Source organism: Sphaerodactylus townsendi, linkage group LG01 (genome assembly GCF_021028975.2).
Source record: "Sphaerodactylus townsendi isolate TG3544 linkage group LG01, MPM_Stown_v2.3, whole genome shotgun sequence".
Taxonomy (NCBI): Eukaryota; Metazoa; Chordata; class Lepidosauria; order Squamata; family Sphaerodactylidae; genus Sphaerodactylus; species Sphaerodactylus townsendi.
The window spans coordinates 155,895,315-155,914,975 of NC_059425.1; the positions used below are offsets into that span (position 1 = coordinate 155,895,315).

General features: G+C 42.2%; 1 protein-coding gene across 19 annotated transcripts in view; it reads right to left on the reverse strand.

Moving 5' to 3' along the window:
• Window positions 1-19,661, reverse strand: part of MYT1L (myelin transcription factor 1 like) — a 429,027-nt gene that overhangs the window by 11,790 nt on the left and 397,576 nt on the right. For all 19 annotated transcript variants that reach the window (XM_048497977.1, XM_048498053.1, XM_048498045.1 and 16 more), the window contains 2 exons: window positions 16,177-16,260; window positions 15,104-15,325 (listed from right to left, as the gene is read on the reverse strand). In XM_048497977.1, coding sequence (XP_048353934.1) covers window positions 15,104-15,325; window positions 16,177-16,260 — 306 coding nt within the window. The remainder of the gene's footprint in view (window positions 1-15,103; window positions 15,326-16,176; window positions 16,261-19,661) is intronic.

Sequence of the window (19,661 nt, forward strand, 5' to 3'; positions counted from 1 at the left end):
TGCAGCCATGCCAGCAAATTTGCCCTCCCCAGGCACTTGCCCCAGTAGAGGGGCGATTCTGCTGCCATGCAGCTGCTGCTGGATACCTCACCAGCATTATACAGTCCAGCTGATACAATAGAAGGATGAATTGGGTGGCAAATCACCCAATTCACCCTGGGAGGGGAAGGTGGGGGGTGGCAAGCAGGGGAAGAAAAGATAAGCATATTACAGACCTTGCTATTATATATACAGTTTCTGGTGTAATTTTTGGGTGATTGGCTGCCCAATTCATTCTTCCATTACCTCACCAGCATCCCAGGTCCCTCTCACCGGCATGGCCAGGGGAGGAACTGACATTAGTCAGCTGTCTTCCAGACTTTGCCAGTGTTACGCCAGTGGCCTGGGCCTCGGACTTATACTGCCAAAAAGGCAAAACTCAGAAATTATGGACTGTGGTATGGGATTCTGCTCATCAGCTCCTTGCTATAGGGACATAGAGTGAGTGGGCAGCACTAATGGTGGTGTCAATAGCACAGGGAGAGCACTTTGAACAAAAACCCAACTGGGAGAGCAAAGTCCACATATTCTGCAGCTAAGTTTTCCCACTCAAGTGCCATTTCAGATATAACAGCTGCACAGCCAAGACCCAATAGGGCGATATGACAGACTGTGCGAGTAAATAAAATTTAAAAGTGCAGCTATGAACAAGTTGCAGCCCAAATTGCAGCCCAAAACTCTTCATAAGAGCAGGACAGCACTCTGATTGGGTAAGCTGACTTGCGCTGTGATTGGTGGAACAACCAATTAACAAGAAGAGGGAAGAACTATCTCTCTAAGAGGAAAGAAGATGAGAGAGATTTGGATTCAGGCTAGTGAACATCAAGTTCCTTAGCTGTGTGTGGAAAATTTACTCTGAAGGAATTTCAATCAGAGTGTGAATATCACCTGAAGAATACTGTGAATAAGCGAATGCTGTGAGCAGAGATAAACTGGACGTTTATTTTGGTCTAGGTTGAGGTGGAATAGTAGAGAGAGAGAGACTTTCCACAGTGACCATAAATAAAGGCTGAGGAAAATATACCTTCTGGGAGATAGAAAAAGATTCCTAAGTGTAGAGAAGGTGCTGACCAGCCACCTCTCAAATGTGGGTCAGGATTTGGGTTGCACACACGACTCAGAAGGCAAAAAAATTTGAATAAAATATTTTTTAAGGTTCATTGTGTACAGCACATGCTCAGTAAATAAGATACTTTTGCAATACCCACATAGAGACAATTGCATGAGGGCAAGCAACATCAGAAAAAATAGCTAAGATTTAAAACAACAACATAAAACATTGGTACCGTAGCTTTCGTCCTAACAAGCAAAGTGAGAGACAAAAAAGTATTGCTGATAAGAACTGGCCAGCAGAGTCTAACAGCTTCGAAATGCTTAAGATAGCAGGCTGAAAAAAAAGGTCAAGCTCAGAAGAGTAGAGAAATAAGAATGAGAGTGAGAATTAGAATGTTGAAGGGCAACAAAACTACTGGTCAAGTGTTATAAACAGACCAATCACATCCTAACACTAATTAACAAAGTCAGTTTGGTACAAAGTCATTGTTGCTATCAGGTGCAAATACTTAAAAAGGATTGTTGACGTCCTAACTATGAAGGAAATATCCTACAGCTGGGGAGTGACTTGTAGCAAAAGCAGCTACAAGCAAGTTGGGAGAAAACTCAAAAAGACAATTTCTCCATACTAAGCCAATTAGAAAGGAAATTATACTCAAAGGAGAATTCCCTGTCTGTTGTGTTAATGTTCTGCTTAAGTTACCTCATGAGGAAGATTTCTGTAGAGTGGGTGACTAACAATGGAGAGGCTCCATGTACTGATGGAAAGGGTACCAGCCTGCCTACCACAAAGCCTACCACAAAGACTCAGAGTCTTTGTGAACCCATGATTTGGCAACACCTAAATAAAACTGCTCCTTCATATGAAACATACTTCTAATCTCTTATAATATAACATCTAAGAAACTGAGACCAAAAAGATTTTCAGAATCTCTAAACCTGTAACAGAAACTGAAGATTGTATATAGTTTACTCATGGCAGTTTTTCATCTGCTGAAATATCTCCTACTTTCATCTTTGTGTTCAATAAATCTTTGTTTTTATATGTTGAAACTACCTCAGTTCATGAGTGCCTCAAAAGGGTTTTTTATGTTAAACAAAAAGGCTCTCTTCACCTTTCAGAAATTCCATAGGCTGAGCAGATTAGTCAATGAAATACCTGCTACAATATTAGAATTCAAGCTAAAAACCCTCACACACAACTTGAAAGGCTGCTCAGTCTCAATAAAGGCGGGAAAACCTGCATCAACAGAGAGAGAGAGGGTGCCAGGATGTCATAGCACACTAATCAAAGGGGGGTATATGCCTAAAACAGAATGGGGGCAGAAAGGGGCACACTGAGGGCAGAGGAAAACTATACACAGAAGGAACCATGTGTACAGGGTGGAGTGGTTTGGAGAGGGGTGGAGGGAGAGTGGAACAAGGTATCCTCAAAGCAACACCATGGCCATGTGAATGGAAAGACCATCATAAGGCATTGGGAATGTTGCCTGGTCAATTTTAGATGGCAGAGTGGAACAGAAGTCTGTGGCCCACACAGTTCCTAAGAACCATGCTGTCTGCATATACAAATAATGTCCAGAACGATTTTTGATGGCAATTCCAGGCTTTGTAGGAACCCGCCAGCAACAGGGATAGAGCTGTTTGAAAATGTGTGTTGCTGGCTAATGACTGGGAGCAGCAGTGGCGTAGTGGTTAAGAGCAGGTGTACTCTAATCTGGAGGAACTGGGTTTGATTCCCCACTCTGCCACCTGAGCTGTGGAGGGTTATCTGGGGAATTCAGATTAGCCTGTGCACTCCAACATCCGCCAGCTGGGTGACCTTGGGCTAGTCAAGGTTCTTCTGAGCTCTCTCAGCCCCACCTACCTCACAGGGTGTTTGCTGTGAGGGGGGAAGGGAAAGGAGTTTGTAAGCCCCTTTGAGTCTCCTATAGGAGAGAAAGGGGGAATATAAATACAAATCATCATCACCATCATCATCATCATCTTCTTCTTCTTCCGGGTAGAAGCCAAAACTGACTAACTGCTTATCTGCCTACCCCCTTCCTCTGTTCCTTGGAACTGGCTCAGGCTCCTCACTCAGGTCCCATGTCTCCCCACCCCACATAAGTACACCTACACCAGCCAGCGTGGTATAGTGGTTAAAGATGGGGCGGACTCTATTCTGGTGAACCGGGTTTGTTTCTCTGCTCCTACACATGAAGTCCGTTGGGTGATCTTGACCCCAGTTCCCTCAGAGCTGCCTCAGCTTAATCTACCTCACAAGTTGCCTGTTGTGGAAAGGTGAAGGTGATTGTAAGCCACTTTGAGATTCCTTAAAGGTAGAGAAAAGTAGGGTATAAAAACCAACTCTTCTTCTTCTAACTAATTTGGACTTCCCACAACCCTCCATTTTCCCCTCTAGACATAGCATAACTAATTTCTGTAGAAACAGCTCAGCTATTGCCTGAGTTATGCCACATCTGGCCATGGCACAAATCCACAATTGGGCAATTAATAACAAATTTCCCCCCCAACAAGTATCCTCTATATTAATGTACCTATCATTCTTATTCAAAATTGCCTGTGGGTGATAAATGATAACTTGCTTCATGTCTCAAATGTTCTCAAGTAAGCTAATTTTTTTTAAACTTCTGGAAGATTTATTTCACTAACATTAGCATTAACTGATTTAGACTCACGTTTGGATTACTACAAACACAACTTATTGGACCATTAAATATTTATAACTATATCTAAGGCCATTTCCCTACTGAGAAATTAAAGCCGGATACAACCAGGTTTCAAAAGACACAGCACCTTTTCATCATGGTTTCTCCCTCCGCACTGCAATGTGTGTCTAGTGAAGACCTCGATGTTTATGTGGATTCAAGCAATGTACCACTCCCCACAAACACATGATCTGCTCAGCAGATCTGTTCTTCCTCGTCCTGATTGGCTGTCGTGTTGTGTTGGGGTGGTAACTTTTAAAAACTTTTTCACACAGCTATGTTGCTATGTAGATACGTAGGAAGAATTTCCCCGCCTTCTGATTGGCTATTGTGCTGGAGCAGGAACACTACTCCGCCCCAATTGAAAATTCATGTTATTCTTCTTCTCGTTTTTACGTTCAAACGCAGCCACGCATAAACAATTTATCAAAATCATTATACCATAGTTTCCTATTTATGTTCCTTTGTAGCCACGCCCAGGGCGACACAAAAAAAGGCTGTGCGTGCTCTGCACACAGTCCACTGCACTCTGATTGGCTGGAAGTTTTGAAGGGCGGGAACAATAAGCCGTGTCTGTCCCGTTTCTCCCCACCAATCCGGCTTTGGAGCGTGATTGGGAAGAAAGGTGCACTTCAATGCAGGTTCTGAAAAAACGAGGTAGGGCGGGGAGCGCATGCCAGAACCGGGAAGAATCCATGTTCGAAACTTAAGCAGTGGGGAGTTCTTGCTTAAACCGTGAGTATCACATGATAAATTGACCGTGGGGAATCAACCTAATGTAAACCTGGCCAGCTCTGTACTACTGATGCAGAACAGTGTGACCACCTAAAAGAGGGAAGAGTGTTTTTACATAACCAGAGAAACTCCTAGCCATGCAGAAAATATGTGTCCCTCTCCACCCAAAAAAAAAACTGGAGAGAAAACTGCAGCAAGCTTAACAGCCCAATCCAGTTCTCGGAGGCAGCTGAGGACGACGGTGCTGTGCTACTTCACCGCATCCAAAGGGCTTCCAGGAGGTGCAGTGAGGCTGCAGAAGCCGGAGAAGCCCCAGCCATCTGAAAGCCCTCCATAGGGGAAAAGAGAATGTCACTTATGCCAGCCGGGAGGGCAAACACATTGGCGTGAACCTGCGCTGACATCTGGGGCTATTCCCCTCCTTCCCCCCAGATTGGGCTGCAAGACTCATTCTACCCAGACTGACTACAGGTTACATTTTACACATGTCCACCACAAGCTTGAAAACTTAAATCCATACAATACTCAGACCTTAGAAAGTCTCATTTAAATGACAGGTTGGATGAAACTGATTTCTACAGAGATTTGGTTTAGACAAAAAGTATACCATATTCATAATCTTCTCCTCTGCCTTTAATGCCATCACCAATATTTCATATGTTATAGCAATATAAATTCAGGGATCTTCCATTTTTACCCCAGTTCTTTCCATTTCTCAGGCCTTAAAGACCAGCCACAATTAGACTGGTACAATAGCATAAGAATACAGATTTATAGGATGATTGAATCTTGCTCAGGTATTCATACAGGCAGGGTAATACTCTTTATAGTGAAATGAACAAATGAGCGCACATCTTTGGATTTCATTAATACATTCTATAGTCTTTTCCCCCTTAACAACATGTGGCAGATATCAGTATGCACATTTGTTTTGTGAACATGTGTTCACAATAGGGCAAACAGATGTTTGCAATTTATGTATTTACATTTCCAAACTAGTTTTCCATAAAATGCAAAGAGCAGCGCAAAGCACACATCTCAATTACTGATTTTCCAAGGCAGGGAAAAAACAAATTGTCTTGCGAATGTATGATATTTATATGGCTGTACAGCCAGGTTTCATGCTCTCTTGTTATATATCATTTTGCCTCATGAAATTCATTTTCCACTATATGAAATCATATAGTATCAACATGTGCACAGGGATGAGGAAAGTTGGATGTATTTACATTGCACTAAATTTGTAGCTGTTTCATTATCATAGCTTCCCCTTCAAAATCTTGGGAATCAATGATAGGTTCGCGAGGTTCTGACTATTCTTGGTTGCAGAACCTCTGTCCCAAGTAGATTTAAATCAATGTCCTGGGAAAGGCGTAACTCTGTTTAGGATGACAGTGTTACAGGACCATCCTAAGCAGAATTACACCCTTCTACACGCAGTGACCTCAATGGACTTAAAAGAATGTAGTGCTGTCACAAAGTCTGGCATGGCTGGGCAGAGTGCTGCCACCGCCTCCAGAGACTTTCAGGTGGTGCAGGGAGGCAGAAAAAGCAATTTCCCCACCACTTGAAAACGCTGGGCTGTTACTTCCCCAGTCCTAAAATCCGTGTGGGAGTTGACTAACATCAGTTCCACCCCTGAGAATACCCCCAGCCCCCCCTGCACCAGCATCCAATTGGACACCAGTGTTCCTCCACAGCAGCCAATTCCTGGTTTTGCCTCGAAAGAACTGAGGAGCACTCAGAACCCTTGCACTCTCTGCTGGTGGGGGTGCCCCTTATGGTGGTGGAGGTAGCAAATGGGCCTGCATGCCCCCATGCCACCTCCATCAGTTTGTTCCCTCCTCCCCCAGAATTGGGCTGTTAGTCTTCCTCACTGAACTTATAGTTTTCTGGTGAGAGGAAACCAGTTTAAGTCTGTAGCATAAATTTGGTTGGGGTATTTAAGCAGTACCTAAGTTTTTACAAAAGTAGAAAGAGAGATTTCTTACATGGAACCAGTAAATATTCTGTGTATGAAAAATGTTGCATCTTGCTTTGAACAAGAAGAAAAAAATATGCATTCCATTTAGATAGAATATATGAATAACTGGCTTGGTGCATAAGGAAGTAAAAGAAAATCTATTGCACCTCTGCTGGTGTCACCCACTGATCCAAAAAAAAAAAATTCCATCCAAAAGAAATAGAATTACATTGGATTATTTTGTGCCCGTGATAGGATCATATGCATCATCTACATCAAATATAATGCTGTTATAACTTCATCCTGAGTCATCAATCTTAGGTTACAATGGGGATTAGTTCATAATCCTGCTTTAGTCCATTTTTTAAATGCCCTGATGCCTAGTAACCCCTAAATTGGGTTTCACAGTAGATTTACAGTGTGTTCTTCTGGAAAAGAATATTCACTTGGTTTCTTTATAGCACAAGTGTCCAAGAGAGTTAGAGTTTTCATTTCTTTGTTAAAACTTGTATCAGCAACCCCATAAATAATATTGGGAAGTATTTGTCACATAAATTGATAAACACTGCATCTCAGAGAGCTAATCTTCATCTGATGACAGAACCCTAGTTGGGTGCCTTGACATCTAATTTAGCTGCATAAAGCTTCTGTGCCCCTTTCCAATATGGATCAGGGCCACAACAGTGAGAAAAAGGTTAAATGTTATTGCTTTGTTTTGCAGACTGAAAACATTCCTCTGGGGTGCTTCTGTGCTGGGGCACAGAAAGGAAATGCAGGTATTGCTATTGTGCCTGACCCAATGGAACTAAAAGCAGCCGAGTGGAAGGACAGTTAACACTACAGCTCTAATCCATATCGGCTCCCCATCTCACACTCTGAATAGGTAAGTTCCATGTCAGGAGATATGATCATAGATCCCCAGCGTCACATATAGTTTCGCCCTAATTCAGAAAGCTTTCTAACAGAACACACATGTGTTTTTCTATTCTTAAAACAGTGCTGATCAACATATTTGTGCAGGTCTCTAGAGAAGGAGCATAACAGTTTTCTATATAAATAATACTGTGCTCAATTGCTTGCTTTTAGGTTCTGGTCTCTGTGTCTTTAAAACAGGTAGGGCTTGATCACATTGGAGTCCCTCTGTTGTATGTAGACATGGTGAATGCCACAGAAGTGTGATGCTAGAGTATCAGTCCTCTGGCTATCGTTGGTGTAATTTGTGCCCTGACCATACATAGGTGAGTGTTGGAATAAATAAACAAAGGTCAAAGACCTTTAAGGGGTTTTAGAGCCATTCTGCCTTTTCTTCTGCTTATCCCATCTTCTCCAATTAGTGGAGGCATGAGGTAAAAAGGGCTGATTATGCACAAAGTCTTCGCTGTGTAGCAGAGGTCAGTTTTGTCCCAGCAAGATTTCTTGTATGGACATATATTCTGGAGTCCCACTTTCACTTCCCAATCTCTTCCTGGCAAGTGAAACCACTAATAGCATGATTTAAATCTTGCTTCACCACCAGAACGGGACAGATTTGCCAGTAGGCACAGATTTGCCCCAGACCACTTCCCTCTGCCCATGGCCAGCCTTCCTACTCCCTCACAGCACTTTGCATGCAGTCCCTCTCTCACCCCCCCCCCTTCATGCTGTCAGCTCCTTCCTGCTTCCATAAGTGCACTGGTCAACAGATCGATAGATTGATCTCTCATATGTATAGCGGGGGAGGGGGGGCTCTCATCTCTGTTTAATGTCTGTGTTCCGTCTCTTCTCCACCAGCACAACTTCAGCACAGCACAGCCTCAGTTGCCAGGTGCTCTGCAGCCTTTCCCCCTCACCCCTTCTCCATGCTGCCTGCTCCTTCCTGCTTCTCTAAAGTGCACATATTGAGAGATCGAAAGATTGATCTTTCAATATGAAGTAACAACAAAAAGGGCTTCTGCAAGGAACAGTACAAGCAGGCATCTTTTTGGCTCCACCCCACCACCCCCGCTCTGCTTCTGCCCTCCGCAATGGCTGAGAGGGCTTTTAAAACTTTATTTCAGGCAAGATTCAGTTTTAAAACAAGTCTCTGTCTCCTCTTGTGATGGTGGCAGAGAGCGTGTGTGTGTGGAGAGGACAGGAGTGTGTGTGTGTGTGTGTGTGTGTGTGTGTGTGTGTGTGTGTGTGTGTGTGTGTGTGTGTGTGTGTGTGTGAATATCAGCTCTGTGCTGTCATTTGCAACAGCTGTGGAATGTTTGTTTTTCTGCCAGAGGATATGGATAGCTAGACCTGCAGCAAGTGCAAGTTGATTACTTTGTTAGAAGAGAAGGTACAGCAGCTTGAAACACAAGTTTCTACACTTCAGCACATTAAGAAGAACGAAACTTTCCTGGACAGAATGCAGCAGACAGGACTGGGTGGAGAACGCACCGAGGACATCTCTGAGGAAGATGGCAGCTGTCAAACAGAGGAGGTGGGCAATTGGAGAAATGTAACCCATAGAAGCAGAAGGGACAGGGAGCATTCTGTGAATTTGAAACTGCAGAATCATTTTGAGGTTCTCTCCTTTCTCTATGTCATGAGGATAAGGAACAGGCACAGGAGGAATGGACTCAGCTCTCAAAGAATGCACAAGTGACAGAAGGTTCAACCCATGAAATGTCACCTGCAAAACCACAGAAGAGACGTGTGGTGGTAGAGGACTCCCTGCTAAGGGGAACAGACGCAGCAATTTGCAGGCCTGACAAGATGTATCAAGAGATGTGCTGTCTCCCTGGGGCAAAAATCCGTGATGTCACAGAGAGACTGAGAAGACTTGTCAAGTCCACTGACCATTATTCCTTCCTTTTAATCCACATCAGACAAATGACACTGCTAGATTTAGCTTTTGGGACATCAGAAAGGATTTTGAGGCTCTTGGCAGGAAGCTGAAGGAACTGGATGCTCAAAATGTCACTTCATCTTTACTTCTAGTTGACATGGGCCCAGGTGGGAAAGAATAGTGGAGGTGAATAACTGGCTTCACAGGTGGGGCTGCCAGGAACGTTTTGGCTTCTTGGACCATGGTCTGCAGTTTCATGAAGAGGGACTACTGGCAAAGGAGGGGTTATACCTTACGGATGTATGGAAGAGCATTTTTGCTAGGAGATTGACAAAACTTATCAGGAAGACTTTAAACTGAGTGAAGTGGGGGAAGGAGACAATATTCAAGTGGGAAGGAGTTCACCTAGAACTAGAGAGTATAGGCTGAAAGTTATAGAGAGAACTAAGTGAATAGTTCAAAAACCAAGCAGTGAGCGGGACAGACCCTTAAATAAGCACCCACCTTAGATGTCTCTACACTAATGCACAAAGCATGGGTAACAAACAGGATGAACTGGAACACAGCATGGCATAATAAACATGATATAATACGCATCACTGAAACCTGGTGGGGTGAATCTCATGACTACAATGTAATAATTGAGGGGTACAACCTATTCCAGAGAAACAGACCAACTAGAAAAGGTGGGAAACTAGCACTATATGTCAGGGATGATTACACCTGTGAGAATGTCCATGGCATAAATCCTGGGAATCAGGCTGAGAGCATCGGGATAAAAATTAAGGGGGAGAAAAACAACAGTGATCTCATTGTGGGGGTCTATTACAGACCCCCAAGCCAGATTGAAGAGTTGGATAATGCCTTCCTGGAACAGATGACCAAACCTTCCCAAAGAAGAGAAATAGTAGTAATGGGAGATTTCAATTATCCAGATATTTGCTGGGAGTCAAACTCCGCCAAGACTACCAGGTCCAACAATTTCCTCACTTGCCTTGCAGACAATTTCATGGTTCAGAAGGTGGACGAGGCAACAAGGGGATCAGCTATTTTGGATCTTCTCCTAACCCACAACGATAACCTGATGAATGGGGTCGAAGTGGTAAAGTCCTTGGGCGGGAGTGATCATGTTCTCCTGCAGTTTGTTATACAATGGAAAGGGGATGCCAAGTCTAGTCGGACATGCGTTCTTGGCTGATGATTTCAGTGAATTTAAGAAACTACTGGGTGTGATCCCATGGTTAAGAATACTAAAAGATAAGGGAGTACAAGATGGAAGGGAGTTTCTTAAAAGTGAGATCTTGAAGGCACATGAGGAGAAAAATGGGAGGTGTCTAAAGAACTCTCAAGTGATGTAAGATATATAAAAAGGACATGTACAAGAAATGGAAAAGGGGAGAAATTACTAAAGAGGAATTCAAACAAATAGCCAAGACATGTAGGGAGAAAGTCAGAAAAGCTAAAGCTCACAATGAGCTCAGACTTGCAAGAGATGTTAAAAACAACAAAAAGGGCTTTTTTGGTTATGTCCATAGCAAAAGGAAGAAAAAGGAGATGATAGGGTCACTGCATGGAGAAGATGGGTGAAATTCTAACACGGGACAGAGAAAAGGCGGAAGTACTCAACCCCTTCTTTACCTCAGTTTTTTCCCCAAAGAAAAACAGTGTTCAACTGGGAGGAAATGGATCAGAAGATACAGTAGGGGAAATTCAGCACAGAATATATAAAGAGCTAGTACAGGAATATCTGAATGCTTAAAATGAATTCAAATCTCCAGGGTCTGATGAACTAATACCCAGGGTATTAAAAGAACTGGCAGAAGTAATCTCAGAACTGCTTGCTATAGTCTTTGGGAACTTCTGGAGAACAGGAGAAGTCCCAGGGGACTGGAGGAGAGCTAATGCTGTCCCCATCTTCAAAAGGAGACAGCAGAAAAAAGAGGACCAAATAACTACCATCCAATCAGCCTGACATCAATACCAGGAAAGATTCTATAGCAGATTATTAAGGAGACAATCTGTAAGCACTTGGAAGGGAATAATGTGATCACTGAAAATCAACATGGCTTTCTCAAAAACAAGTAAGGAGAGACTAATCTTATCTCTTTTTTTGTTACAGTGACAAATGTGGGGATACTGTGGATGTAGCATACCTTGATTTTAGTAAGGTCTTTGACAAGATGCCCCACAATATTCTTGCAAGTAAGCTGGAAAGATGTGGACTAGACAATGCAACTGTTAGATTGATTTGTAATTGGTTGACTGACTGAACACAAAGAGGGCTCATCAATAGCTCATTTTCATCCTGGAGAGAAGTGAGTAGTGGAAGGCCACATGGATTCTGTCCTGGGCACAGTGCTATTTAATATTTTTATCAATCAATCAATTAATTAATTAATTAGACGTATAGGCTGCCTCTTCCCCGAAGGGCTCAAATGACTTAGATAATGCACTAGAGGGCATGTTAATCAAATTTGCAGATGATACCAAATTAGGAGGGGGAGGTAATATCTTGGAGGACAGGGCAGGATTCAAAATGACCTGGACAGATTACAGAACAAGGCCAAAACTAACAAAATGAATTTCAACAAAGATAAATGTAAGATTCTACACTGAGGCAGAAAAAAAATGAAATGCACAGATATATAGAATGGGTGACACTTGGCTTGACAACACTACATGTGAAAGGGATCTGGGAGTCTTAGCAGACCACAAACTGAAAATGAGTTAGTAGTGAAATGGCAGCCAAGAAAGCCAATGCAATTCTGGGATGTACCAATAAGAGTATTGTGTCTAGATCAAGGGAAGTAATTGTACCACTCTACTCTGCATTTGTCAGACATTACCTGGAGTACTGAGTTCAGTTCTGGACACCACAATTTAAGAAGGATATTGACAAGCTTGAATGTGTCCAGAGAAGGGCAACCACAATGGTAAAAGTCTGGAATCCATGCCCTACAAAGAGAGACTTAGAAAGCTGGGGATATTTAGTCTGGAGAAGTGAAGGTTAAGGGGGGACATGACAACTATGTTTAAATATTTGAAGGGATCTCATGTTGAGGAGGGAGCAAGCTTGTTTTCTTGTTTAAATATTTGAAGAAACGTCATGTCAAAGAGGGAGCAAGCTTGTTTTCTGCTGCCTCAGAGACTAGAACATGGAGTAATGGATTCAAGGTGCAGGAAAAAGAGATTCCATCTAAACATTAGGAAGAACTTTCTGACTGTCAGGGCTGTTCAACAGTGGAATTCACTTCCTCGGTGAGTGGTGGAGTCTCCTTCTTTGGAGGTTTTTAAACAGAGGCTGGATGATTGTATGCCAGGAGTGCTTTGATTGTGTGTTCCTGCAAGGCAGGGGGTTGGATTTGATGGCCCTTGTGGTCTCTTCCATGATTTTATGATTTAAGGCTGTCGATGGGCGCAGTTAAGAGAACCTGGAGAAGCAGAGACCCAGCAGAGTCCAACAGACAAACTGCACTACAGACTGTGGGCTGCCTCCTCATGTGTAAGCAGAGAAATGGGAGGAGAGCCCACTACGAGCCCACTGTGCAGAAAACAGGCTTGGCGTAAGTATTCTATGTGTAATGGGCCAAGGAGTGGGCAATTAGTACTCTAATTCTTAATGCCAAATGATTTGAGGTAAATCACACTTAGAAACATGGATAAGTATATAGTTCCCATAATCAAGAGTCAACAAGCTCCTTAATAGCTCCCTGGCAGCATTCCCAGAGCTACCTTGATTAGCTACGATTAATTGCTTTTTAGAGATACTGTCAGGAGAGAAAGATGATTTCTTCCAATGCAAAAATTATTTTAGAGCTTCCAGATGGAAATGTGTTTGAAGAGCAGCTTCGCTAACTTTGGAGCATACTAGTCTGTAAAAACTGGCTTTGATTTAATTGCAAGAGATTCATCAAGGGTCTGCAGGTGCATGCTTGGAGATGTGGCTGACTATCAGCCCAAGCTGAAATAAATTGCTTCTAGAGCATTGTGTTAATTTGCATTAAGGACACAAACTATTAAAACTGTAGACTAAAAGAGGCTGCTTTAGGAGATTATTGAATCTTGTTCCTTGGGGTTTTCAAAAAAAGGGTGGACAATAATCTATCAGGAGTACTTTTAAATATTAGCTATTCAAGTTCAGGATAGGGGATTAGAATAAATGAGTGACAGAATCTACTCCAAATTTGTGCGTTTTTGGCACAGATAAATATTTATAAATCTCTCTAATGAAGGCTATCATCATAGTAAATATCACAATATCACCTTGCAAGACTTTGGAAGATTTAAATGGGGGAGTTAAAATAATCAGAAAACTATGTTGGCCACATCACTTTTTCCTGAAGGATGTAGCAGATAGTGTACCCTTAGCACACTGCTTTTAGCAGTCGAATGCTGTGCCAGGCTTTACAGTATACATCCACTGATGTCATAGGCTTAAGGACACCTAACTCTGCGCAAGGTGAGTTTGTCAAAATGCTCTAATGTTTTGCAGTGCAGAAATATGAGTAACCAACAGTGCATCCTTTGCACAGTTAAAGTGCTTAACTTAAAGTGAAATAATGCTACTTCTAACAAAACAACCCTAAATAAAGTTATATACTCTTCCAAATTCATGGGAGTCAATGAGATTAGATGGCTATAACTCTGTTTAGGGTTGCACTGCAGGTTATCAGTAACTGGTGATCATGCTGGTGAATGGTATGACAATGGGTGGAAGAGGCTAGCCAACTGAACCCCCACAATAGATGGCAGGCTAAATAGAATGATAATGAATTTCTTCAACCATGTGAAAATACTGAGAAACATAAACCTGTGATTTAAGAATTTGTAGAAGTAAAATTCTATGCATTCTATATACCCCTTAGCATGCCTGTTTTCTTTTTCTGTACCAATCTCTCAACTTGAGGGATAATTTTTTTAAAAAGCCATTTCTGATGGTTAAATATCATACTATCAAACTTCAGCAATGCTCAAAAAGATTTCATTTCTTTCTTAAATATAGGGAAGTTCAAAAAACCCAATTAAAAATCCAGTTCTTACGTTACTTTAGAAACCTGAGTTTAGTTGAACGTGGAAATCAGTCAAATGTGCTTTAATGAAAACATGTTTTGCAGTGTAACTTCCGACCCAAGCAAGAGACAGTTCTCAGGAACAGCACCCTTCACACAGGGAAACTTCCCCCCCAAATTTCTGGCAGATGGAAGAAAGCATCTTCACTCAACAAGCAAATACAATTCTTGTTGGAATAGCAGGCTGAAGAGGAGGAGAATTGGAATCTTTCCCAGGAACATCAAGAGAAAAACAGAGGGGCTGATTTTTACAAAAATATAGTATGTGGGCAAGAGGCATGTCCCTCATGCTCCTTTCCTCACTGCATTCTGGTATTCTTTGTAACACTTTTATTCCAGCCCTCCAAACCTTGGAGCCTCTGACCCAGTCTACAAAGCAGGTGAGCTGTCAGGGGAGGGGGAGCCAACAGAAAACCACGCCTGTGCTTTTATTCATTCCACCCAAAATGTCCTTTGCACATGTGCAAACAAAGCCTTGGCTTCAATGAGACAGGAAGCTTCAGGTGGACCTTTCATTGTAAACCTGTCTATGTAGATTCCCCCCCCCCCCCAAAAAAAAATCTTGCATGACTGTTTTTCATACAACTACATTTGAGCAAAGTTAAAATAGGCACTTACACCATCACCAAGAAGCATTTAGTCATTCTTATTTCAGCCAAGACTAGCCTGGGAATAAATACACATTCACACTTATACACATATATAGAGAGAGTGAAAAGGAGGGAGAAAAGCCACACACCTTCTATGTGTAAGAAAACTACCGCTGACGTGTCCTGAGCCATCACATCCTGGGGTTGGACATGACATACCTTCCGTCTTCACAGACTTCCAAGAAAACTGGGAACCGTTCAAGTACCCATCCTTTTGCCTTTTAGTAGCTAGAGGGCACCCTGAAGCGCTACGGTGCGATGCATACTTCCCAGTTATATGGCCCTGACCATCACAACCAGGAACTGGACATCTGGAAGGAGGCAAGTGAAATAAACTTTACTGCTTTGCCATCATATACCCGGCAGCCTCTACAACAGAGTCAAAATATATCTCACATAAACAGAACGCAAGTTTTCATTGTCAGAATTCAGAATTTTTTCTCAATTGCGTCTTCATAGCTGTCTTCAAGTGGTTAGTATTTTTTTTTATTAAGTCCTGGGCAAAACTCTTGTTCATGAGAACTCACACAGGATTGTTGTAGGCTTCAAAGGTCAGTGAGACAAAGTGGTACACAGACAATGTATGAAAAGAAAATGGCTGTGATCCACCAGAACAGGACAATACACACAGATTTCCTGTTAGCTATGGGAAAGAAAAATAATCATATACGCTCTTCAAATGTTTTCCTTTCCATGGTCAGACATGGAAACTCATGGAACTTTGCATCTTAAGTAATGTCTGGGTCTAGTAAGGCACATAAATATTTTGAAGCACATATTATACTTATGGGTAATAACTTATGGGTTTAAAACTTTAAACTTATGGATGTAAAAAAGCACGATATTTCCACCAATTCTTACACAGCAATTCAGTTGCTTGCAGCCTTGGTTAAAACTACTTGGATAGGAGAGGAGACTATTAACACCTACTTAGCATCCTTCCTGTAATGTGTTAAGGACATATGTATACATTTGTATTTATGTGTTTTTTCTCCATACTGTTATAAGATGTTTAATTGACCTAAAGATAACCAAACCTGAATCACGCACTTATGATGAATTGTTTGCGTATGTCTATAAAATGCTTAAGAAGAAAATGGGCAGCAGATATGGTCAAGCTGATTAGGAACACCTATACAAATTTTTTTAGAGTTGTGCTTACCTAATTGGCTCTTGATCTTCCTTGTCTTCTTTGCTTTGCACTATCCGGATCCCACTTTTCTTTGCTCGTGGACAACCTGAAAGGCTGAAGGAGAGAAAACATTTCACCGTAAATTATCTAATTTTTAACAAAATCATCTTAAAGAGATTTCTGGACACATATACTTTCTTAAAAAACTAGTTGAAAGCAGCATTTCTATTGATTCCAAATGGGTTATGAGTTGAAGAACAGTAGCAAGATACAGCCACAAGAGGGCACTCAAGGATCACAATCTCCTCACAGGAAATGAAATGAGGGCTCAGGGATTCAGAGTACCATTTAAGCACAGCAAGACCTTTGGAATACAAAGACCACTGCACGCAAAGTCTTCATTTAATAATATCCCCAGCTGTGAAACTCATGGGCTTCAGAAGGGCCCAGCCCAATAAAGCATACTCAGGAAGGGGCATGTCGACAGGAAAAGGAATAATAAAACAGATTAATCAATGCATCATTTAATGGAGAAACAAACTATTTTAACAGTAGATACCTTAATAAAAAGCAAGTCAAATGTTACTGCAGAATGCATACACACCACCACCCCCCCAGACCAAATTGTCACAATGGTAACAATTCTTCACTTGCACAAGTATACAATATTACTTTGCATTCACTAGTACAGATTTATGTCAAAGAAAATCAGATATTCCCAGAATGTTTAGAAGTTATATTTTAGACATGTGCAGCCCCATTTTAGTCTTAAGAACATACGAACTAGCCTGCTGGATCAGACCAGAGTCCATCTAGTCCAGCACTCTGCTACTCGCAGTGGCCCACCAGGTGCCTTTGGGAGCTCACATGCAGGATGTGAAAGCAATGGCCTTCTGCTGCTCCTGAGCACCTGGTCTGCTACGGCATCTGCAATCTGAGATCAAGGAGGATCAAGATTGGTAGCCATAGATCGACTTCTCCTCCATAAATCTGTCCAAGCCCTTTTTAAAGCTATCCAGGCCATCGCCACCTCCTGTGGCAGCATATTCCAAATATATTTCCTGCATAGACAGGAAAGGGGGTTTAATCTTGCATGGTTTCACCTATCAAAACTGCCTAAGCTCTAGCATGGTTACAAGCCTTGGAAAGAAAAAAAGATGGGTGCCTCCTCCCCTTTCAAAAACAGATAGCAGCATGAAGGCCAATTTCAGCAGGAGAATTTGTACTGCAGTTGAAGAATACAGCCAGTGGTGGAATTCAGCAGGTTCGCAACACTTCAGCAGAACCAGTTGTTAAAATGGTGATTGTAAACAATCAGTTGTCACTGGTCTGCTGGGTTTTCCGGGCTGTGTGGATGTGGTCTGGTGGATCTTGTTCCTAACGTTTTGCCTGCATCTGTGGCTGGCATCTTCAGAGGTGTATCACAGAGGGAAAGGTCTGGTGGATCTTGTCCCTAATGTTTCGCCTGCATCTGTGGCTGGCATCTTCACAGTGTATCACAGATGGAAGTCTGTTACACACTTCCCTCTGTGATACACCTATGAAGATGCCAGCCACAGATGCAGGCAAAACGTTAGGGACAAGATCCACCAGACCACAGCCACACAGCCCGGAAAACCCAACAGAACCAGTATAATCCAGCCATGAAAGCCTTTGACAAATCAGTTGTTAAATTATTTGAATTCCCACTACCAGAACTGGTTGTTATTTGAATCCCACCACTGAATACAGCCCCCTTTCCCCCTTCCTCTGTGACCCCTGTTTGATTCCTGCATGGCTCAAAGTATAGTCTTGCATGGCGTTAACAGTCACTGAGAAGATGTGACTAGAAATACCTCAGAGTGATTCCGCACAGCATTATTTGTAATGAGTTGCAATGAAAAACTAGTTCATTTATAACAATTGCAATTCGTTATAAATATCCCTGAGGAATCCACTTCAGTGCCTTATTTGTTTTGACCCTTAAATGAAGTTGTTAAAGCTAAATATGAACTTTCCTCTCCAAGTACCTATCCTACAGGATTTATCTGAAATTTTTTTTAAAAGGCTGGGTCATTTTGGCTTCTGTTGAGACCAATATCTTTTGTGTGCAGAAGATTAAAATGATTATCAGATATAATTATCAGATATAATAGACAGGCATCTGTTACTTCCACAGCGATCTAAACAGTAAAAGAACAACATTATTCACCAGGTTCGATGTTAGCACAATCAAAGCCTATATTTAAGGGTTCAGTGGTAAACCATCTATTTTCTATGCAGAAGATCCCAGGTTCAACCCCTGGCATCTCCAGCTGAAAGGATGAGGTGATAGGCAATGGGGAAGACCTCTGTCTGAGACACTGGATAGCTGCTGCCTGTCAGAATACAAAATATTGACCTTGATGGACAGGCGATCAGACTTAGCATAAAGCAACTGCACGCATTCAAAGAGAAGATTAAATGAACTGCGGTGCTGTTGCCAACAACAGGATCTGTGCTAGCTCCCCTCCAGTATGTGTAGGGACACTCACACTACGTTGCTATGGTCTATTTGGCACAGGCCAACAGACACGGGTTTTGGATGCTATATAGCCCTTTTGGGGGTGGGGACAATGCACAGATCCTGCCCCCAAAAATGAGTCTGCCCCATTTTATTTTCCCCAACCCAGTTTTTTTGAAAATCACTCAACAAGGGATCCTTTTGAAAAATCCTGGGTTGAAGCTGCTCCCAAGCGAATGGCCAAGCAGGGGCACTTTATTTCCCTCCCTTCCACCCCATCCTCCACGGTGAAGGAGAAGCTGCCCGCCATGGCCCCTTTTCCTTTTTTAATTTTGTGGTTTACAGCTGCGTAGCTATGCAGGTGCAGCCAGTCATATTGTAGGACATCAGTATGGCTGTGGGGTTCATTTCAGCCTTCCTGCATACCTGTGCATGTATTGCAGGACAATAAAGAAAAGTGAAGTGTCTCCATGCAGAAGTGCGACAGCAACCCAAATTGTTTCCATGGGCTCCAATCACTGCCTGGATGGAACGCATGTGAACATGAAAACAGGTTCCTTTGTCACTTTATACATGTGCCGTGCAGAAGGGGCCTCTATCAGCTTGTTGTGATCATCTCTACCCCAGTTAGTCAATGATGAGGAATGCAGGATGGAAAATGTATCATGTGATAATGTCATGTCATATGGTGAGAGATTTCTTGCATGTTACAGGATGAAGAATTGAACATAACCATTTTTTTAATGCATGGTAGCGTGTGTAACATATAAACATACTGATAATCAGTTAGATTTATATCATCTATCTGATCAGAAGCCTCATATCACTAAACAGGTAGCTAAGTACTTCCTAACTGTCATGAGCCTCTGGGAGTTGTCAGTAACTTTGGATAATTTCCTTTCCACTCTTTCCTTAAAGCTTATTTGAGTTATTTTTGAACTTATTTCTTGATCTGGTCATTCCATTTTTAATAAATGCCTTATAAGGGTTTTTGATTTGATATGTAACACCTGGTTCCACCTAGAAGGAGTTG